The sequence below is a fragment of the Rana temporaria genome, chromosome 2, assembly GCF_905171775.1.
Source record: "Rana temporaria chromosome 2, aRanTem1.1, whole genome shotgun sequence".
In the NCBI taxonomy this organism is placed as follows: domain Eukaryota; kingdom Metazoa; phylum Chordata; class Amphibia; order Anura; family Ranidae; genus Rana; species Rana temporaria.
In genome coordinates, this window is record NC_053490.1 from 18,993,873 (window position 1) to 19,017,356 (window position 23,484).

Consider the following 23,484-nt stretch of genomic DNA (forward strand, 5'->3'; position numbering starts at 1 on the left):
CGGCGTAAAGTTGCCCCTGCTATATGAGGCGCAGTCAATGTTAAGTATGGCCGTCGTTCCCGCGTCGAAAATTTAAAAAGTTACGTCGTTTGCGTAAGTCGTCCGTGAATGGTGCTGGACGTAATTTACGTCCACGTCGAAACCAATGACGTCCTTGCAACGTCATTTAGAGCAATGCACGCCGGGAAATTTTAGGGACGGCGCATGCGTAGTTCGTTCGGCGCGGGGGACACGCGCTTCATTTAAATGAAACGTGCCCCCTACCCGCCGAATTTGAATTCCGCCGGGTGATTTACGCTACGCCGCCGCAACTTTACAGGCGAGTGCTTTGTGAATTGGGCACTTGCCTGAAAAACTTGCGGCGGCGTAAAGTAAATCAGATACGTTACGCCAGCCCACTTTTACGCAAATCTACGAGAAACTGCCCCTAAGTTTCTAGGCTGTCATGCAAAATCCCTCATCAGTGACCTGGGACAATCATGCTGCCCAGTAAAGTGCCAAGGCCGCCTTTCACCTCTGAGCTCTCCTTATTGTTTGCCAATTGTTTGTGCCCACATTGTGTGTGCCCACATTGTTTGTGCCCACATTTTCTGTGCCCACATTGTTTGTGCCCACATTGTTTGTGCCCACATTGTGTGTGCCCACATTGTCTGTGCCCACATTGTTTGTGCCCACATTGTGTGTGCAGTGCACATATAATTACGTTGCTCCTGGGCAGCGTAACGTATGTGATTTACGTTACACCGCCGCAGGTTTACAGCGTTAGTGCCTGATTCTCAGAACACTTACCTGTAAACTTGCGGCGGTGTATCGTAAAAGCACTCAGCGCAAGCCGATTTAAATAAGGCGCGTTCCCGCGCTGAGCGTACTGCGCATGCTCCGTCGGGTAAATTACCCGACGTGCATTGCGCTAAATGACGTCGCACAGACGTCATTTGCTTAGACGTTAACGTAAATGGCGTCCAGCGCCATTCACGGACGTCTTACGCAAACGACGTCGATCTTTTAAATTTCGACGCGGGAACGACGGCCATACTTAACATTGGCTGCGCCTCATAGACCCAGGGGCAACTTTACGCGTCGCAAAGGCTACGGAAACGTCGTAAATTCTCTGCGTCGAGTGCGCGTACGTTCGGGAATCGTCGTAATTAGCTAATTTACATAAGCGACGGGGAAAAACTACGTCGGCGACACCTAGCGGCGGGAAAAAAATTTGCATTTAAGATCTGACAGCGTAAGAGCCTTACGCCTGTCGGATCTAATGGGTATCTATGCGTAACTGGTTCTAAGAATCAGTCGCATAGATACCCGGGGGGCCAGATTAGGACTTACGACGGCGCAAATGGTGTTGCGCCGTCGTAACGCCTTTGGGAATCTGGGCCCATGTATCCTGCATTATTATGTGATCACAGCTGATCTCTGTGTGTCACTGTTTTCTACAACAAAGATAAAAGCTGAGAATGTTCCCAGAAGACTTTCTATGAGGTCACCAGTCCTGCCAAGGCGGCAGATCCTCACCTTCCATAGACAGTACATTCAATGGTGAGTGAAATAACTCCTGCCTGCCCCCTAGTGGACATATTCCAGTACTGCCTATATACTGTATATACAGGGAGGGGGGGACAGCTGCAGCTGCATGTTTTTTCTGAAGGCGCATTGGAGTAGAATTACAGGCAGAGAACTAGTTTATTCCAGAAGGGGATGGGTGCAGGCTGTACTCTTCCTAAAGGATCATTCTTAGATGTGTTAATGCGTGTTGTATCGGTCTATTCATTTGTAATGTGACTCAAGGAGTGTCTGTGCACAAAAATGTACAGTGCATTATATAAGGGGGGGGGGGGGGGGGAGGGTCCGGGTACCAAAACGCACGTTATATTAAATGGGGGGGCCACACAACAAAATGCACGTTATATTAAATGGGGGGGCCACACAACAAAATGCACGTTCTATTTAATGGGGGGTCTGCACAGCAAAATGTACATTATATTAAATGGGGGGTCCGCACAGCGAAATGTACATTATATTAAATGGGGGGTCTGCACAGCGAAATGTACATTATATCAAATGGGGGTCCGCATAATATAATGCACATTATACTTTTAACATGTGTGGTGACCCCGAGTCCATCAACAAGTGTTAGAAATCTGCACAAATGTACATTATATTAAATGGAGGGTCCGCACAACAAAATGTACATTATATTAAATGGAGGGTCCGCACAACAAAATGTACATTATATTAAAGGGGTGGTTCACCCTAAAAACTACTTTTTCTTATTACACTGCCCCCCCCCCACATTACAATACGATTAAGGCTCTTATTATTTTTTTCATGCTGTACATACCTTAGTACAGCCTATTTACCTGTGACACCTGGGTTGCGAGTCCCGCGGGAGTGGGCGTTCCTCACATGCTGGTGATTGACGTTTTGCCCAAAAACGAGCTCCCCCCCCGTCGCGTAAGCTGCGTCACGGTTGGCGAAAGGAGCCGAACGGCGAGTCGGCGCTATACTGCGCATGCGCATCGCCGTTCGGCTCCTTTCGCCAATCGTGACGCGGCTTACGCGACGGGGGGGAGCTCGTTTTTGGGCAAAACGTCAATCACACACATGTGAGGAACGCCCACTCCCGCGGGACTCGCAACCCGGATGCCACGGGTGAATATGCTGTACTAAGGTATGTACAGCATGAAAAAAATAATAAGAGCCTTAATCGTATTGTAATGTGGGGGGGCATTGTAATAAAAAAAAGTCGTTTTTAGGGTGAACCACCCCTTTAAATGGGGGGTCTGCACAGCAAAATGCACGTTATATTAAATGGGGGGGTCTGCACAGCAAAATGCACGTTATATTAAATGTAGGGTCCGCACAATAAAATGCACGTTATATTAAATGGGGGGTCCGCACAACAAAATGTACATTATATCAAATGGGGGTCCGCATAATATAATGCAGATTATACTTTTAACATGTGTGGTGACCCCGAGTCCATCAACAAGTGTTAGAAACCTGCACAAATGTGTGGCCCTTTAGCGGGGGCTTGGAGGGGCCGTTTCTGCCCCCCCCTTTTTATTTTTTATGATGCCCTCATTATATGAATCTGGTACTTGTCGTCGCCACCGCTGACCTCGCCCTCTGAAAATGCTGTTTGCCTGGCAGTCACACCGATCCTGGAAAGATCTCACCGACCCGACCTTCCGATCGGCCAGGAAACGAGTAACGGCGGCCCCCTATAAGTGTCTGTATTTACAGTGTGTGGGGGAATCCATCGATTTTTTTATTACAGTTATCAAACCTTTAAGGATCACATTTTATTCTTGTTGTCTTTTGTATTCTTGTTGGCCCAGATTCAAGAAGCAATTGTGCCCGTGTAATCATAGGTTTCGCAGCGCAATTGCTTACTTGCGCCGGCGTAACGAATGCTCCTGATTCAGGAACCTCGTTACGCCGACTGCAGCCTAAGATATGCGCGGCATAAGGCTCTTATGCCGTCATATCTTAGGCTGCATTCTTGCGATGGCCGCTAGGGGGTGTTCCCGTTGTGCTCAGCGTATAGTATGCAAATTGCATACTAACACCGATTCACAAAGTTGCGCGGGCCCTGCGTACGCAAGTTACGGATTTTCCGTACGGCGTCTTTAGCGTAAGTCTGCCCCTTCTAATAGTAGGGGCAGCCAATGCTAAAGTATACCGCCCTTCCCGCGTTGCGACGTTCAAATTTTACGTCGTTTGCGTGATTCGTGAATGGCGCTGGACGCCATTCACGTTCACTTTGAAGCAAATGACGTCCTTGCGACGTCATTTGCCGCAATGCACGTCGGGAAAGTTTCCCGACGGAGCATGCGCTCTACGCTCGGCGCGGGAGCGCGCCTAATTTAAATGATTCCCGCCCCCGGCGGGATCATTTACATTGCGCGCGCTTACGCCGGGCAATTTTGCCGGCGCGCCCTCGCAATTTACGGAGCTACTGCTCCGTGAATCGAGGGCAGCGCAAAATATTTGCGGGGGCGCAGGGCAAAATCGTTGCCCTGCGCCTCCGCAAAAAAAGCGCAAATGTACCTGAATCTACGCCGTTGTCTTTTGTATTCTTGTTGTTTTTTGTATTCTTGTTGTCTTTTGTATTCTTGTTGTCTTTTGCACTATTTTATACTCAATAAAGATTTATGGAATAAAAAAATATATATATATATAAATAGGATTTGCAAACAATACAAAAGTAAAAATAATAAATGATTGTACAATGTAACCTTTTAGAGAAAATGAGAGTTTCTTCATCATCATCATCAGTGTGACATGGAGCCACCTTCTGGCTGCTGGGATGGGGGAGGGGCAGGGTGCTGATACATAGGATGGGGGGGGGGGGTAAATCCAGCCCCTCCCCCACCCTATATAATGGCTCAGGCTGCTCTGCTCTGTCTTATTCTTTCTCAGACTTCTGAGTACAGATAGCACTTTTCTCCCCTTCCCCCCCTGGTCACAGCTTACTCACCCTCCCAGAGTATCTCCCATTCTGTAACATCTGATTCCCTTCATCTTCCTAAAGGTAAGTGACTTCCACCTCTCTACTGCCTTCGGTGCTGTATGTTGACTTTTATAGAGCTGTTGTTTGTTTTATTTGTTTTTTTAAGCTGTTACTTTATAGAAATGTTCTTCCTGGTTATGAGTTTTGTGTGTTTTTTTACATACAAAGAAACAGAAGTGTGACGGCGGCAGGAAAAGACCAAGCGCTCCATTGAGTCTGTTTCTTGGCAGGTGTTGGGTTTTTTTATTTTTTTTTATTTATATATATATATATATATATATATATATATATATATATATATATATATATATATATATATATATATATATATATATATATATATATACTCCCCCCCCCCCCCATCTATCTGCATGCATTGATTTTGTGGGGGGGGGGGGGGAGATCTCTCTCTGTACCCTCAAGGTGCTTGCAATCTAACTTTATTGTCCTGGTATAGATTAGGTTACCAGTCAAGTGTCTAAAGCCCCCATACACATGGGCCAAATGTTGGGTCCAGAAACAACCAGCCGACATTCAGCCTGTGTGTGTGGCAGGTGATTCAACAGAAGCCAGCTATGCATGCTGGGAAAACCAGCAGCTGACCGGAGTGTCCTGTCTTTCCTCCACTCCCTGTCAGAAAACCAAAAGAACAGCAGAGAAGGTTGATGTACTAAAACTGGATTGTTAGTACAGTGACTCCAACTGGAGCTGGGCTGAATAGTGTGTGTTCATTTTTTTTCTAAATGGTTTTCTTTAAGCCAGTGCATTGTTGGTTCACTTACCTTTTCCTTTCTAAATGTTTTTGTCTGAATTTCTAACTTCCTGTTCCTCCTCCGGAAAGCTGTTCTGCCCGACTAACCCCCAGCCAGGTGATGGGGGCAAGCTTACTGAGGAACAGGAAGTGAGAAATTCAGACAAAAAACGTTTAGAAGTGAACCAACAATGCACTAGCTTAAGGCCCCTTTCACACTGGGGCGTTCGAGCGTTTTTCAGGCGCTTTGCCGTAAAAAAAGAGCCTGTAAAGCGCCTGAAAGGAAGCCTCATCTGCAATCCCAATGTGAAAGACTGAGTGCATTCAGAGCCCTTTCACACTGCCAGCACCCGGAAAACGCTGGTAAAGCACCGCTAAGACCTTAACGTTTTAGGGTGTTTTTTGCAGTGCCTCAGTGTTAAAGGGCAAGGCATTTTTACAGCGCTTTCAATTCATTTCAATGGAGAGTTTTTTTTTTTTTTTTTTCAGCGCCCCGAAGGCTGCTCCAAAGATGCTGCTTGCAGGACTCTGTGTGAAAGGGTCCATTGAGAGCGTTTTAATATCGCTAAAACGCTGTAAAAACGCTTCAGTGTGAAAGGGGTCTAAAGGAACCTTTACGACCCCTTTAAAGCTGGCCATAGATTGAAGTTTTGGCCAGCTCAACTGCAACTGGCAGAATTGTGAGCCATCTATGGGCAGCCTGATTGTACTGAAGTTGATCGATGGTCTGTAGTAAGTGAGAAGGGAAATGCTGGTGGTTTTACGATCTGCTGAAAAATGTTTATTCAAAATACTAGTCTTTTGAAAGCCCAGCTGCGGCATTAATCATTGTTCCGGTGCTGAAGTTGACTGCGTGGCCTTATGCTGACTTTCTATGAAGATCTGAAGGCCTTCAAGTCCCTGGTATGAGTCCCGTCTGCAATGAGGAACCTCACGTATGTGGACGTGTTGCATGAGCGGACAATGAGGAACCTCACGTATGTGGACGTGTTGCATGAGCGGACAATGAGGAACCTCACGTATGTGGACGTGTTGCATGAGCGGACAATGAGGAACCTCACGTATGTGGACGTGTTGCATGAGCGGACAATGAGGAACCTCACGTATGTGGGTGATGGTGGTCATGTTGAATGAGGAACCTCACGTATGTGGATGATGGTGGTGATGTTGAATGAGGAACCTCACGTATGTGGGTGATGGTGGTCATGTTGAATGAGGAACCTCACGTATGTGGAGGATACGTTGAATGAGGAACCTCATGTATGTGGATGTGTTGCATGAGCGGACAATGAGGAACCTCACGTATGTGGATGATGGTGGTGATGTTGAATGAGGAACCTCACGTATGTGGATGATGGTGGTCATGTTGAATGAGGAACCTCACGTATGTGGATGATGGTGGACATGTTGAATGAGGAACCTCACGTATGTGGATGATGGTGGACACGTTGAATGAGGAACCTCACGTATGTGGATGATGGTGGTCATGTTGAATGAGGAACCTCACGTATGTGGATGATGGTCATGTTGAATGAGGAACCTCACGTATGTGGATGATGGTGGACATGTTGAGGGTTGGAATTGCACGTATGGCTCTGTAGTCAGGTTGGAACGTTGTACAAAGGTGATCTAGACATTGTGGAGTGGGCTATGCTCTATAGAGGTGCTCATAATTCTGAACTGCTCCTAATCTGTCAGTTGGCTTTGACGGTCCCTTGGCTGAAGGACCCTTAGTTGGCACCATTGGTTAAGTGCCCTTCTCTATCTGTTCTTTCCTGTGGGGGGTTCCAGTTGCAGGCTTGTACCAATCTTTGATGGCATTGTCTTCCAACTGCCATGATAACTAAAAGTGCCACCCATTCTCCAGACTCCTTTAATGTGGCATTTCCTGTTGACGTAATGAACGATTTGAACACTCTTTAATGATTGACGCTCCAATTTTTTTTTTTTTTGCGTGGCTCCTACATTGGGGGGGCAATTCTAAGCCAATAGACATTACTGATACCTTATTGCAGGGGTCTCCAAACATTCTAAACAAAGGGCCGGTTTATTGTCCTTCAGACTCTTGGAGGGCTGGACTTTGGCCAACGGGAGTTAAAATTTTCCTGCCATTAGTGGGAGTAAACATCTGATATTAGGGGGAGGAATAGTGCCCCACTGCTGGTATCATAGGGAGGAATAGTGCCCCACTGCTGGTATCATAGGGAGGAATAGTGCCCCACTGCTGGTATCATAGGGAGGAATAGTGCCCCATTAGTGGTGAGAGAAATGGGTGCTCCATTGTCGTTGTCAGATGGCAGAATAGTGTCTCGTATCATTGGGAGGGATAGTGCTCTAAGGGCTGGATAAAAGCAAGCAAAGGGCCACATCAGGCCCTCGGGCTGCAGTTTGGAGACCACTGCCTTATTGGGTCAAGTGCCTTGCCCCATCTTTTAATGTGTTCAAAGGTATCGAGGGGGGGGGGGGTGTTAGAAAGACTGGACCCAACCTCCCATTCATAGATGGGTCTGTCCTGACTAAGTGCCAGAAACTGCCAAGTGGTCCTATACATAATAGTCTTGGTCCAGTCTTCATGGAAAGAAGGGTTGGGGCCTTCAATATCCCTGTGCAATGGCCGATTTCAATTCAACGCACATTCCTCCAAAGCTGGCCGTTTTTGCAATTTGATTGTACAATCTGTTGTATGAAAACTGTAGTAGCTCTGCCATTTGGCTCCTGTAATGCCTAGTCATTGATGGAGCTAAAGGAGAATTAGATTGCTAGCTGTATGACCAGTTTACATTCAGAATCTGAAGGATGCAAATTTCGAATCCTGGATTATCCTGCTGGTATAAAACGACCAAAAGGGATTTTGTACCATGGTGCTCCTGTAACGTGTTTACCGTAATTATAACCTCAAAGGCTTTGTAGACTGCTATTCATATGCATTGGTCCATTTGGCTGTGTCAGTTGATGGGGGAGGGGAAGCTTGCTGAGTCATTATCTTTATAAGGAAGCGTCTACTGAGCAGGAACCTCCTGAAGATACAAAAGGGCCCCAACCCCCTCTGTTATGGAGGGAACAGCAGAGTCTGGGAAAAATAAAACAAATGCTGTAGATCATTCTAATGTCTTCTTGGAGAACCAGTCTGGACTAGGCTTGTAGAAGAAGCTAAACATGGCGTCTTCAGTGGTGCTCCAGACTAACTGTATTCCCTGGTTTTTAACTTGGAGAAGACTGACTTTTTTTTTTTTTTTAATTGGCAAATGGTAACCTATTTTATACGCATATTTTCCTCAAATTTATTTATATATATATATTATAGTCAGTGGTGTAGTGTTCCTTGTCAGCGCCCGGGACAAGGCAAGGAATTTGCACCCGCCAGACTTGCTGACCCATCTTGATTCCTGCACTACTCGCACCCCCGCCACCCACATGAACAGTGCAGATCGGTTGATTTTGCTCACCTCTCCATGGCCTCCATTATAATCCATCGGAGCAGGGCTCTCCCCAAGACTAGGCACTATTACTGACACCCCTCAGTATCCCCTGCCCAGAGTTTCTCCAATAGCCGCTGTACGCTCTGCACAGCCTCTCCACCACTCGTGCGCACACACAGGCTGCCCACACCAGAGGGATCATGGGGGACAGGCTGGACCACAACAGTCCCTGGGGGGGGGGGGGGCTCAGTAATTTTGCGCCCCTAAAATGTTGCACCTGGGGCCAGAGTACCAGATGCCCCCCCATGCCACTGCAATCCAGGGACAGACTGGCTCTGGGGACCGTGTCCTCAATCTGGGGACTGTCCCCCAGAAACTGGGGACGTCTGGTCACCATAAGATGGAGGTTTGCACAGATCTTGGTTTGTAACATGTGGTCAGCTGTTAGGACTCTTGTAGAGTAATCTGAGGCCCTATAAATTCAACCCTACAACTGCTATCCTGTCAACTGCCTACACTCATCATACAAACACATGTGGTTTCCCAGCTCCAGAGTAATGTCAACACGATCGTTCTAGGCCTGAACTCGAACTACAGAGCTTTGATCTGATTGGTAGTTCACCCTCCTTTCCATCATTAGACCATTACATTCGGCATCGTAGCGCGAGCTACGGTATGCCGGTCTTAAATTTTTAATCCCCGTACTCACTGTGCTATCGATGATTGAAGAATCCGACTCCCGCGGGGAATGGGCGTGCCTATGGAGAGGGAGGATGATTGACGGCCGGCTCTGGCACGTCACGCTCCCCGAAGACAGCCGGAGTAGGTCTCGGCTATTCACGGCGCCTGCGCACAGGCTATGCGCAGGCGCCGTGAATAGCCAAGCCTATTTCGGCTATTTCCGGAGAAGCGTGACGTGCCAGGGCCGGCCGTCAATCACCTTCTCTCACCATAGGAACGCCCATTCCCCGGATTCTTCAATCATCGATAGCACAGTGAGTACGGGCATAAAAAATGTAAGACCGGCATACTGTAGCTCGCGCTACGATGCCGAATTTAATGGTCTAATAAAAAAAAACTTTTTTTTTTTTAACAGGGTGAACCCCCGCTTTAAGCACACTTTGGAGGTGGCACATTTCTTGCTGTTCTGTCAATTGCCTAATGTGCTGATCCAAGTTTAAAGCTGTCGGATGAATATGGTAGCCAGACAACTGGCTTTTGGTGTAGGCGAGGTTGGGAGTGGCGGCTTTTCTTCAGAACAAGGTTCCTTTTGAGGGTCTCATCCAATGTATGCAGTTTGCATGTTGCTGTGTAGTAATGTTACAAGAAGCAGTCTGAAGGGCAGGTTTCTTGAAGATGCTAGAAAGAAAGTTGTCCCCTCTATGCCGCCATGTTTGTTTTTTTTGTCGCCAATCACTGACCAGTCCTGTCTTTTTTGTCTTCCAGGATAAGTATGTTTCTACAAAATCTTTCTCACCACTTTTCTATGGAAAACAACGGGTATCCTTCACCCACTGCTTGTGGCAAATCTGACGGTCGGGACGCCTTTAGAGAAGCCTGATCTCCAGAACCATCGCCACTCCAGCTGGAAGACGTAAGGTACGTTCATGTTTGGGGGTCCAGTCCTCTGGATTGCTTTTTAAGAGGGGCAACAAGGTTTACCACCCGTGTAAATGAGTGCTAATTTTCGAGACAAGATTTTGGGGTGTATTCTCTTCTAAAGTCAAGCAGTACTCCTTGTCGGAGCTTTTTTCCTCGGAAAATAGGTGCAGGAACTCAACCACAACCCGTTCAGATTTCACAAACAGTAGAAGGGTCTTAAAGGGGCATTAAATACCAGAATTGCATTACATACAGAGTGCAGAGTTCAGGGGGGGGTTACAAAGCTGTCACTTGTAAACACAGAAACCAGACTTCTGTGTTTACAAGTGATTGAGGTGAGCAGGCACCAAAGGGTCTGAGCCAGAGGTGGGGGAACTGAGTTCCCCCTGGAAAAAAAGCCCTGCTCCTTGTACATTAAGTGTATTAATATTGCTACTATCGTGTGCTACAGCACTCTGGAAGAGTTATTGCATAAAGTGGTGTCCTTGTAACCGGATCCTCAGCACGGTTTGAATGGAGATAACCAGTCTGACTCATTATCCAGGCTGCTCTATGTAGGTGAGAGGTCACCAGGAAGATGGAGGTGTTCTGTCTCCAAGGCGTTGGATAAACTCCTCCTTCAAGAGCCTCCAAGACTCTCTGAAATTTTTAGAGCAATATTGTCTTACAATCTTCAGACCTTAGCTGGGTGTACAGTTGTCTCCAACTGTGCCCCGGGGGGCAGATGTGTCCCTTTTGCTTGCCCTTTTCTTGCCCACAGCGCACTATTCCTCCAATGGAACACTGTTCCTTCCACTGACAGAGCTTTTTTTTTTTTTTGGCAGAGGCCGCCATGAGGCATTTTTCACATTTGTACATTGCTTGAAAGTGCAGTTGTGATTTTTAACAATGTTAACGACACCCCAAGCACAGGTCGCAAATAGGGTTGCCACCTCATCCCTTTAAAACAGAACACATATGAATTACACAGGTTCTGTGGCTGATTAAGGTGGTAATTGAACTCAAGTGGAGCCTTATCTAAATTAAATTAGCCTCAGAACATGTGTAATTCATATGTGTTCTGTCTTAAAGGGATGAGGTGGCAACCCTAGTCGCAAATGGTCGATGTACCACATGAATGTGTATATGTATAGTTTTTTTTGCCATCCCTTATCTGCATGGGTAGTTTTGTGGTAAAAGTGTATTGGCCCTTTTATGTTGGTGGTTTTGTTCCTGTCTGTTTAATATCTGTATCCTGACACCACACATCCTGATCTTATCTCCCTGTCTACATCCTGAATAAAGGATAAAGGCCAGGCTCTCCTGTTACACCAGGCCTGACTCGGCTGTTCATTCATCTGTAACTATAGCAGCCAGCAGGACACAATGGCCTTGGTACAGGCCTCAGCCTGAGCTGTAGTACTGGTGGCAGAATCGGTGTTCTTTGCCTCACATGGGCTTAGAAATGCGACCTATGTTAACTAGGGAATGAAAACAATGGCCGACAGACGTATACAACTGTTGGTGTTGCCTCACATGACTTGGGACACGTCTCCTTCTCCAGGCTTTGCCACATTTTGCCATTGAATTCAATTGTCGCATTTCAAAAATGTGTGCTGAATGTCCCAAAAATACTGTAGGCATTCAGCATGCGTTTTTGTTTGCCACTTTCTGTTTCCCTTGTGGAAAAGAGGTGGTATTTGGGCAGTAGGGTTGTCGCAACATCCCTTTCATCCAGGGCACATATTAATTACACAGGTTCTGAGGCTGATGAAGGTGGTTATTAAACTCTGTGCCTTAGGCCGGGTTCACACTTGTCCGACAAACGCTCTGACATTGGGAGCTCATGTCGCATGATGTGTGAAAATCAATGTTTCCCTATGGGAGCTGTCTTTAAAGCGGATGTCTGCTGAAAAAATAAAATATTAAAAGCCAGCAGCTACAAATACTGCAGCTGCTGACTTTTAATATTAGGACACTTTCCTGGAGTCCAGTGCCGTCTGCAGCAGAGGACAAGCGATCGCTCGTCGCTCTGCTGCCCCCACCCCCCGCCATCCTCGGAGAGGGAACCAGGAAGCGAATCGCTCCGGTTTCACTGCTCGGTTCCCTACGGCGCGAGTCGTGCTACGCCTGCCGATTGGCTCCTGCTGTGTACTGGGAGCCAAGTGATCCCAGAACACAATGGGGGGGGGGGGGGTGACGTTATGCCTGCAGTCTGCCCGAGACTGTGTGGCTGGAAGTGGGTGCAAATACCTGTCTTTAGACAGGTATCTGCACCCCCCCCTCCCCCCCGAAAGGTGTCAAATGTGACACCGGAGGGGGAAGGGTTCCGATCAGTGGGAGTTCCACTTTAGGGTGGAGCTCCGCTTTAACTGGTCTGACACAAGTCGGTCTGACTAAAATGCTCCCTGTACTACTTTGGTCCGACTGATCCTACTTCAGCCCATTGAATATCATTGAAGTCTGCTCAAAGTAGGTTTCTTGTCTGGTGATTCCAGCAGCAGTAAAAGGGATTTATCTCACAATGGGATTGTTTTGATTGGTCAAAGGACTAGTCCGACTATCACAAAGTAGTACCCTGTTCATGAAAGTTGGATGGATGTAGGATGAAAGTAGTACTACTGTCGTGTAGTATAGTGTGAACCCAGCCTCATCTGCATTAAATTGGCCTCAACCTGTGTCCTGGATTAAAGAATTGATGTGGCAACCCTATTGGGCAGTGTTGCGTAACAGAATTTTGCGTTTGGGTTAGTGCTATAGCTGGATTAAACCCACGTTTGTCATTTTTGCCGCATATCTAAGCTAATGAAAACCTGGAACCTTTGGAAACCTTAATTTGCAGGGATTTCCTTATTCCCTGTTTGGCTCTAGGACAGGAAGTAAAGGTAAATCTCCCCAATGGGACATGGGTGGCAAAAAATTAACTGGCAGAGGTTATAACCCTTCCTTGTGCATTCTAAATTCAAGAAAACATTTTCCCTATAGTTCTACTAAGCTTTTGTTTTTGTATATGGATGGTGACAACCAGTGTCTCCCTTTAGAGATTTCTTTACTTCCTGTTTTGCCTATGGGCAGGAAGTGAAGGATCTTCCCATCTGGTCTCGGCCAGTTATACTTTATCCAGAATGAAAAGCTTTGCCTTTAGTCCTACTTTTAGGAAAACTGTATCTGAGACTAAACATGCTGGCTAAGATTTCGAGTTTACACTTTGTGTGACCACACATTATAACTTGAATCTTTAGGCACTTACGCACCTTCCCGCCCAAGCCAATTTTCAGCTTTCAGCAGTGTCGCACTTTGAATGGCAATTGCGCGGTCGTGCGACATGGCTCCCAAACAAAATTGGCGGCTTTTTTTTTTTTTTTTTTGCGCAACAACTAAAAAGACTGAACTTTTTGAAAAAAAACGTTTTTATTTTTTTCTGTTATTTTTTTGTAAATAAGTAAGTTTTCTCTTTCAATTATGGGCACTGATGGACATCGATGTGGTAGTACTGACTGGCACAGATGAGGTGGCACTGATTGGCGGCGCTGGTATGCAGCACTCATGGGCGGCACTTATGGGTGGCACTGATGGATACTTATGGGTGGCACAGATGGGCACTGATGGACACTTGGGGTGGCACTGATGGACACTTGGGGTGGCACTGATGGACACTTGGGGTGGCACTGATGGACACTTGGGGTGGCACTGATGGACACTTGGGGTGGCACTGATGGACACTTGGGGTGGCACTGATGGACACTTGGGGTGGCACTGATGGACACTTGGGGTGGCACTGATGGACACTTGGGGTGGCACTGATGGACACTTGGGGTGGCACTGATGGACATTGTGGGGCAGCACTGATCTACCCATGTTGCCAGTCAGTGCCCATTTGTGGGCACTGATTGGCATCTTTTTTTTTAAGTGTGTTTTTTATATATATATATATATATATATATATATATATATATATATATATATATACACACCCACCCTTCCCTGGTGGTCCAGTGTGGCGATCCGAGGGGGGGGGGGGGCTACGCTGATAAACAATCAGCGTGAACCCCCCCCTGGGGGACGCGAGTGAGGAAGAGCCATCAACGGCTCTTCCTGTTTACATCGTGATCAGCCATGATTGGACACGGCTGATCACATGGTAAAGAGTCTCCGCCGGAGGCTCTTTACCGAGATCGGAGATGCAGGGTGTCAGGCTGACACCCCGCATCACCGATCACCGTGCGCCCCCACGGGCGCGCGCGGCATGAAATCCTGCAGGACGTCCATGGACGCCCAGTCAGGATTTCAAAACCACTTCCCGGACGTAAATCGGCCATAGGCCGGGCGGGAAGTGGTTAAAGCCGGTAATCTAAAAAAAATCAAAGTACAAGTGTCAGATCTTCAAAATTGGATGGATTTTCTTGTGTAGACCCCTATACTACACTGTAAAATTTGTATTTGGCAAGAATAAGGGTCTACCAGATTGAAACACGTGGCCTGCCATCTCTGTACACAATGTGTGTACAAAGACTTTTCTAGGATTGTGGCAGATTGCGAACTCTAGAGAATGCAGTGTTTGTAGGTAATGTAACATTGTGATATAACATGTTTATCACCTTGTACCCCAATGTTGTGAAAAATGGGTGCGTATAGCTCTACAAGCCATTAAATATATATATTTTTTTTTCTCCTCTAGACTCCAGCGGCAGAGTTCGTTTGTCTTGTCTATCACTACAACAATTCCCCGGACACTCCAGTCCTTTTTGGGTTTATACATCAAGAGTATAACACTTCAAAATGGTTGGCTTCAAACCCTCAGATGTTCCACCCACCGCGGCTGTGAAGTTCGTTGGTGCCGGCACAGCAGCTTGTATAGCTGACTTGTTCACCTTCCCTCTGGACACCGCCAAAGTCAGATTGCAGGTTTGTAAAGAAAAAGCATGCTTCAAACTTATGCACATTATTTGGCACAACATTGTGCACATTTAGTATTCTAAATGATTTGGGATTGATGCTCTGTAATGTCAGTAAATCTAAATTGGGTTGCTGCACTTGATGCCTCTTGACCTTTGTTAAAGGGTCTGCTTACCAAAAACTGATACACCATTGTTACTGAAGAGTTAAACATTGTTACTTTAGAGTTAAACAATCTAAAGTTTCCTATTTCGGGACTCTATTGGTGGTATTTATGCTTGGGTGTTCGTGGATCCATTCACCTGGTGTACCCATTAGAAGGGTGTTCCCACTATCCTTGCACGGGGTTTCTAGGTATGCATCCCTGCTGTGCCCATCATGAGGGCATCCACATCCCTGATCTGCATACCTGCGGTGCCCTTTAGGAGGGGTTACCACTATCTCTGAATAGAGTTCCTGGGTCTGTACACCTTGTGCTCATTGTAAAGGCTTCCACCATCTCTGATCCAAGTTTCCCCAGTCTGTACACCTACTGTGTCCCTTATGAGGGGTTACCACCATCACTATTGGGTTTGTATGTATTTTTATATTCCTGGAAAAGAGAACAAAGGTGGGAAGGATAAGAGCTTGAAATTGTGGCAGGGAGATCTCTATTGGGAGTATGAGAAGCAGGGGCTGACCCGGCACATAATGTTTCATGTACCACTTTCACCTTTTGGGTGGCCGCCGGGAACGGAACTCAAAAGCCAAATGTATTCAAACTATTTACACTGGTACAAATTTTGTTTCCACAGATTCAAGGAGAAAGCAAGACCTCTTTCAACTTGAAGACTGCTCAGTACAAGGGAGTCTTTGGGACCATTTCCACCATGGTCAAGACAGAAGGGCCCAGAAGCCTGTACAACGGGCTGGTGGCGGGTCTCCAGCGACAGATGAGCTTTGCATCCGTCCGTATTGGACTTTATGATTCTGTCAAGCAATTCTACACCAAGGGATCAGAACGTAAGTGGTTACATCCCAAAGCAAGTCCTTCATAAAAACCCATTTTCATGGCCTTAAATGTACAGCTGAATGTTGGTTTGTGGGTTAGGGTTATGCTTTCAAATGATCCAGAGGCCAGAATAAAAGGGGGGCCAAGGTGGCTATTATCAGAAAGATGGGACTGAAGATCTGCCCCCCCCCTAGTGGACCTGTCTGGGGGAAGATTGTGTGGGCTGGGACATATGGATTTCTTCTAGCCCTTCTTAGAACTTGAAGGCTCCCCTTTGGCCAGGTCTTTAACCACCTCCAGCTGCCCTATTACGACCTTAAGCTGGTAATTATTTGACACTTCACCCTGAGTCCCAAGTCTACTATAGGCTTGTACAGCAAATGTGAAGGACAATGCATTCTGCAGTATACTGGAGAAATGCAAGCATACATACTGCTTGAAGAGTCATGGGGTCCCCTTGAATCATGGGCATGTGAGCTCTTCTACAGTGTATGACCTACTCTGGCAATTTTAGAATATTTTTGTTAAATCGATGTACCAGTGTATGCTCTTAAAATGCATGTACAGAAATGCCTGATCTGCAGTAATTTTGATTTCTTGTGAATTGACATATGGCCAATTCAGAAAACATCTGTTTGGCAGCCATATTTGTGGAATTAGGTTGTCAATGCCCTTAATTGATTGCTTTTCTTACAGATGCCGGAATTGGGAGCAGGCTTCTTGCTGGCTGTACCACTGGAGCCATGGCGGTTGCAATTGCCCAGCCCACAGATGTGGTCAAAGTGAGATTCCAGGCTCAGGCCAACGTTTCCAGTGCTAAGAGGTACAAGGGAACAATGGAAGCCTACAAGACCATCGCTAAGGAAGAAGGCATGCGCGGCCTCTGGAAAGGTTTGTCAAGCTCCTTTATTCCATCGCTGAATACTTAGGATTGGATGTTGGTTTTAGAGAAAGGACTATACTTTCAAATGATCACCATTATCAAAGGGTGCCAAGTTGGCTATTGGAGATGGGATAAATAAGAAATATATGGAACAAAGTCTACCCATAGATCCCAAGGTGCAAAGCTTTAGATATTGCCAGTTCATTTAAGACTGAATTTGTGCGGTAAGTTTGAACTACATAACCAAAATCAAACTGGATTTTTTAGCACTGTTTTTGAGGTGTCTGCCTGTACTGGTATTGGGAAGGGAAATCTCCCCAATGGGAGCAGTGATGCCATCGGCTCTTGACTTGGCATCTTAAAGCCCAACTCCAGTTAAGGTTAAGCTGGCCAAATGCATAACATCTAGGACATATTTAAAGCCACCTAAAAGCACATTAACGCACCTATAGTGTTGAGCATGTAGGATGTGTTTGTACAGGTGTTCCAAACACTTTTAGCCTTGAGGTGCGGCTGTAGCCAGTTTCATTGGAAGTTTTAAAGTGTGCATGCTTGCTAAACTCTGCAGACATTTTTGCCACAATACTAATGCTGCAGTGTGAACACCTCCATCCGCTCACCATTGTAACAATTTTTTTTGTGGTATTGATAGGTGTTCAGGGAGCATTAAAAATTTGACCAAATGGCAAATTTTCAACGCCTGTGTGAAAGGGCCCTTACTGCAGTGCCGGCCCAAGACATTGTGCTGCCTGGTACCAAGAATGAAATGCTGCCCCCAAAAAAATTACACCCACAAATTCCCCCACATTCATTATTTTATATCATAACTAAAGTGGACCTATCATGGTTCTATACATGTATAAAGAGGACCTGTTATGGCTCTATTCATGCAATTAGCCCCACAGTGAAGCGGAGCTGGTGGAATGGGAGGGCGCGCAGCAATTTGCCGCCCCCTAAAAGTGCCGCCTGGTACAATGGTACCATCAGGTCCCATGGTAGGGCCGGCCCTGACTTACTGGTAGCCCTATTAGGATCTAGCAGCCTTCTGTACTTTAGGAACATGTGATTTCCTGTTTAGGGGAACCGTATTTATAAAGCCCTTCAAACTCCTAACCAATAATGCCGGTCTAACCAGCTCATACTTTATTTTTTATGGCATGCCCTAATCTTACTACTGAACTACTTCCTAGTAGCTTTTCCTGTGGGGTAAGAAAAACAAGGGCTCCTGTACTGCTTCATAAAACCTGTAGCATGCTTTGCTTGTGTTGCTAAGCACAGTACCAACTATCCTGTATATGCACTTGGAAAAGCTGGATCTCTCCCCAGTTAAAGCTCCGTCTCCCTCTTGCCTATAAGTGACCCCATGTTTCAAACAAAGTGTAATAAAAACCCACATTTGACCCTGGCATATACCCTAGCTGAACTGTATTAAAACAAAATGACTTGCCACCATAATACAGTAGGAGGGTCTGCTTCTGCATGAGCTTTGCAAACTACATTCTGGTAAAGGCAGAATTGGACACACGTCTTATTCATGACATCTCTGCCATTAGACTGTATATCCTCTAAATGGAATCTAACATGCCTATTTTATTCTTTCCCCCACAGGTACCGCCCCAAACATCACCCGTAATGCTCTTGTGAACTGTACCGAGTTGGTCACCTATGACCTCATCAAAGATGCCCTCCTTTCGTACAAACTTATGAGTGGTGAGTTTCTGGATATTTTCACTCCACAGCCAGCACAATTTAAAAGAATCACTAAATTGTCCGGTGTGGCTGCCAGAGGGTTAAGCTGATCGTACAGTTTTCTTTCAGCCAGCAGGCTGAACGAAGACTTCTCCATTTCAAAACTGGGTGGCTTTAGAGAATTGTCCATGTCCCTTAACAATCTATTAAACATTCTACTTGTGTCAAGTAGGGGAGAGCACACACTGATAGAAATTAAGCTAGTCCCTGCTGAGCTCACCATTTCAGTTGGTGTAAAGCTAGCTTAAAGCAGGGGTTCACCCTAAAAAAAAAAAAAAATTCTACCATGCCATCCAGCATACTAGCGCAAGCTACAGTATGCCTTTTATTTTTTTGCGCCGTACTCGGTTTAATCCCGTAGTTATGTTTCAGACTCCCCGCGAGGAGTAGGCATTCCTATGCAGAGGGGAACATGATTGACGGCTGGCTATGGCGCGTCACGCTTCCCGAAAATAGCTGAAATAGGACTTGGCTCTTCACGGCGCCTGCGCAGTCAGCTCCTAGTCTGTGCGCAGGCGCCGTATAGAGCCGAGTCCTACTCCGGCTATTTTCGGGAAGCGTGACGCGCCATAGCCGGCCGTCAATCATGTTCCCCCTCTTCATAGGAACGCCCATTCCCCGCGGGGAGTCTGAAACTTGACTACGGCATTAAACTGAGTACGGCGCAAAAAAATAAAATAAAGGCATACTGTAGCTCACGCTAGTATGCTGGATTTCATGGTAGAAACTTGTTTTTTTAGGGTGAACCACCGCTTTAAGAGCTGTCATTTGGCAAGTCCTCCATTGGGTTGAAGGCATGACTATTGCCTTGGCAATAACCATAAAAGCCTGAAATCCTTTTAATTTAGCAGTTATTGCCAAAATGAAACGGCTTACATTCTCAATGGTCTAACAACCAAAAAAGACCAAATTAAAAATTCAGGGATACACAAATTGAAGTGACCAATAGCTGCATACCTTCATGTTGGCACTCAAGTTATCAGTTGGATCCTGTGCACGTGGTGGGGCTGATCATTTAAGTTTTACCTGCACAGAACCAATGCATAGACAAATGCTTGGCTTCTAATGGTCAGTTTTGTATATTTTGTGTGTTGAAAAAGCAATTCATCACCAGAATAAGCACATCGCTGTCGCAGAATATTCCAGCAGCCTTGCATTCAGTAGGGATTGCTGGTGTGAACTGGCCCTCAATGTCCCCTCAGAATGCATAAAGGAATACAATTTGCCCCAGATTCTCCATCCCCCCCCTTTCCATACAGCAATATCATGGCAACCTCAAAATGGTTCTGTTGGGCATCGGGGTCCACTTTATTTTCAAAATCGGGGCTCGTGAGGCTTTTGATAAACTAGACTAGCATGGTTTCTTATGCAATCCTAATCTTGTGTCATTCTTGCAGACAACCTCCCATGTCACGTCACTTCTGCGTTTGGAGCTGGCTTCTGCACCACGGTGATCGCCTCCCCCGTCGATGTAGTGAAGACAAGATACATGAACTCTGCCAAGGGGCAGTATCGGAGTGCTCTTAACTGTGCCTTCACCATGTTCCAGAAGGAAGGACCATTGGCTTTCTACAAGGGGTAAGTTAAAGGGCTTTCACTTCATGCCAAGCACACGTCACAAAGCTCCATAGTTGCCCTGTTGTCAATCTTTACTGACAGTTTCAATACAGCCTGGATGCCCTTTCAATGATGCCATTGTTGACCATATTTTGGTAATGCTAAACACATGGTTCCAAGACTAATGTCTAGCCCAGTGTTTCCCAACTCCAGTCCTCAAGGCACACCAACAGGTCATGTTTTCAGGCTTTCCATTATTTTGCACAGGTGATTTGATCAGTTTCACTGCCTTTAGTAATTGCCACAGCTGTTTCATCTGAGGGAAATCCTGAAAACATGATCTGTTCATGTGCCTTGAGGACTGGAGTTGGGAAACACTGGTCTAGCCAACCAGCATAGAGTAAACAAAGGATGGAAAATCAACCTATTTGTATGCTTGTTTCAGGTCACGTTGCACCTAGACTACCAGCATTTTTATATTTGGCAATGGTGACCAACAAAATTCTCAAATCTTTAACACTAGCATGGCTTCACCAAGCTTCAATTGGCCCCTGAAAGTGTACTGGTGTATTAAACCATTCTAGGTCACTTGCTAGTTCAGGGCAGGGAAAGTCACTTGGTGATTCAGTGCTGGGGTCTGGTACAATTCCCTGGTAGGTGGTTATTGACCCTGTATTTGAAACCAATGTCGGCATGACTTCTGGGCACACTGCTTTTTTTGGGAGGTAAAATGGCAGCATGATTTCCTTAAAATTCATTAAGCATGGTGCCCGCTGACTTTAAAAGTAATTATCCTGATTCAAGTTTTGCTATCCAAATTTCAAATGTGGATCCAGCATACAGGGCTGCTAAGTGGGTACCGACATTGTCCCTGCTCCAACAGGTCATCAGACTCTCGACCCCCCCCCCCCCCCCACAGACCATAACTAGAGTCATGGGGCTCAGAGTGGGCTTTGTCAGGTTGTATAGAACCCCATTACTTGATGCATGCTGGCAGGGCCACTATTAAAAATAGTCGTCATTCTCGATGACACATCTGGAACATGTTGGTTGACCTGAGTGCTAAATGTTCCTCTAGGATCTGTCTGATTCCTCCCCATACTTGTGTGTTCATGTCCTGCCAGGTACTGATTTTACTCCTCTGTGCCCACAGATTCATGCCATCTTTCCTGAGGCTGGGATCCTGGAACATCGTCATGTTCGTCACATATGAACAGCTGAAGAGAGCCATGATGTCTGCTCGTGTCTCCTGGGAGGCTCCTTTCTGAACATGATGGCACACTTCCCCCCCTCCCCACCTTTTTTAAAAATTTTAGGTGTCTATACCTCTTGTGTTTATACTTTTATCTTTCCAATCCCCACGTTTCCTCTGTCCAATCCCCACGTTTCCTTTCTAGAGAAGTGACCACTTTTTAAAAATGTTGTATGGGATAATTTAGCATCCAATAGTAGATAGCATTTAACACCAGATTCTTCCAGCAGCTGGTGTGCCAGATGTCGTCTTCTATGGATTAGACTTCCTTTTTGTTAAAGCTCTTGTTTAAAGTTGCAACACTTTATTTTAAAGAAATCCTTTTAGTATGGCTGTTAACGAGACGCCGTTCAAGCTTTTCACAGCTATGAGCTATTGGTTGCTAGTAAAGCCCAATGCCAGCCAAAACGTTGGTTTTTGAATAGTGAGTAAGGATTAAAACCCCCTATAACTGCTGTATATGGCCCTGTTCGGGGGGAATCCTTAAATCCTGTCCATTGCATCGGCCAGACCAGTTGAGGTAGATGCAAATTAAACCTTATTTCTAATGGTGGGAACCTTTGGGTTTTTCTGGCGGATTCCCCTTCCTGTTGAGGAACATTTCCTCTGGGATACCTTTTTAATAGAGGTTGTAACCCTTCCTAATGCTATCAAAAGACCACCTTTGTCTTGCATTGTGCTCCTGCTTTCAAGTCTGCTTGTCCCACCTTAAGATTGTCACCTTGGCCATACAGCAGCCACCTTGTTTCAAACATCTATTGAGAAGACCCAACAGTCTACAGGTCCAAACTGTAGTCATTTGCAGACTAAAGATCTACTCAAAGGCATTGTCTCTCAAATACAAAATTGTAGCTCTTGTACGGCTTGCTAAGATTTTAATGTTGCCAATGTAATTTTAAACATTCAGTTTACTGTGGTGTAGAAGTTGGCCTTTTCTAATAAAAAAAAAAAAAACGAAAAAGATAAAAATATGAATAAAAAAAGTAAAAACTGTAACCACTGCAAACCCGGAATAAGTACGCCCTGTGTGGGTGACGTCTGTAAATCACTTTGCAGTACAAATGGCTTTCAACGTGCCAACTTGGCATATCTGTTTCCACTTTGGGTTTTTTTTCTGTGATTTTTCTATTTCTGCAAGTCACATGATCGGTATAAACCAATTTCTGCTTTTTCATGGTTCGTGTACTGATTTCACATTCCTGAAACTGCCGAGTCAGACTTGAGTCATCTTCCTCATGTGGGCTGAGAACCGCAAGGGGGACGTGACGCAAGTCTCTCTGTAAAGTGAATTCAATTCTATTAACTTTCTGACTGACCAAATGACTTGGTGTAACTTTTTTAATGTTCTGTACTATGTTCTTTTGTATGGAAGACTGCATGATTTTCAATAAAGTCCGGAGACCGTGGCTGTGTGATTTCTTTGTGTAAAGAAGGCGGGTTATACTGTAGCCCTGTCTCTTACCCTGTTTGGTCAGGTTTTTTGGGTCCCAACAGAGCTGGATTTACATCTCGGGTCTATAGAGAATTCTGAGGTGCCCCAAAAGTAAGACTGACCACTTTTTAGTTTTATTTTTTTGGGGCCAAAAATATACTTTTTGTAAATCTAAATGTCAAAACTTTAATTTTCCATAAGTGACACTTCAAAAGCCTCCTATAGTTCATCAGTTTAGTGTTGGAGGTCTGGTGGGTGCGGCGATATGTAAACGTGTATCGCAATCAATGTTTTGATATGTAGGTGCCCCTGACATGTACATTTACACTTTGTGTGTGGGGCCTCAAGGTTTTCTTTATCGTTACATCACGGGACACAGAGCGGCATTCATTACTATATGGGTTATATGGAGTACCTTCAGGTGATAGACACTGGCAATCTCAAACAGGAAATG

General features: G+C 45.7%; 1 protein-coding gene across 1 annotated transcript; it reads left to right on the forward strand.

Moving 5' to 3' along the window:
• Positions 1–4,462: 4,462 nt before the first annotated feature.
• LOC120928878 (mitochondrial uncoupling protein 2-like) lies at positions 4,463–23,004 on the forward strand. The gene is made up of 8 exons (XM_040339938.1): positions 4,463–4,540; positions 10,136–10,288; positions 14,949–15,175; positions 15,961–16,168; positions 16,854–17,048; positions 18,649–18,750; positions 20,187–20,367; positions 21,500–23,004. Exons 3-8 carry the CDS (start codon positions 15,050–15,052, stop codon positions 21,612–21,614), a joined length of 927 nt encoding a protein of 308 aa, XP_040195872.1. The 5' UTR covers positions 4,463–4,540; positions 10,136–10,288; positions 14,949–15,049; the 3' UTR covers positions 21,615–23,004.
• Positions 23,005–23,484: the final 480 nt, after the last annotated feature.

Coding starts and splice junctions, on each gene's coding strand:
- LOC120928878 (XM_040339938.1), top strand. CDS start 15,050: ATGGTTGGCTTCAAACCCTCAGATGTTCCACCCACCGCGGCTGTGAAG. Junction 15,176..15,960: donor CCGCCAAAGTCAGATTGCAG/GTTTGTAAAGAA, acceptor TTGTTTCCACAG/ATTCAAGGAGAAAGCAAGAC. Junction 18,751..20,186: donor TTCGTACAAACTTATGAGTG/GTGAGTTTCTGG, acceptor TCATTCTTGCAG/ACAACCTCCCATGTCACGTC.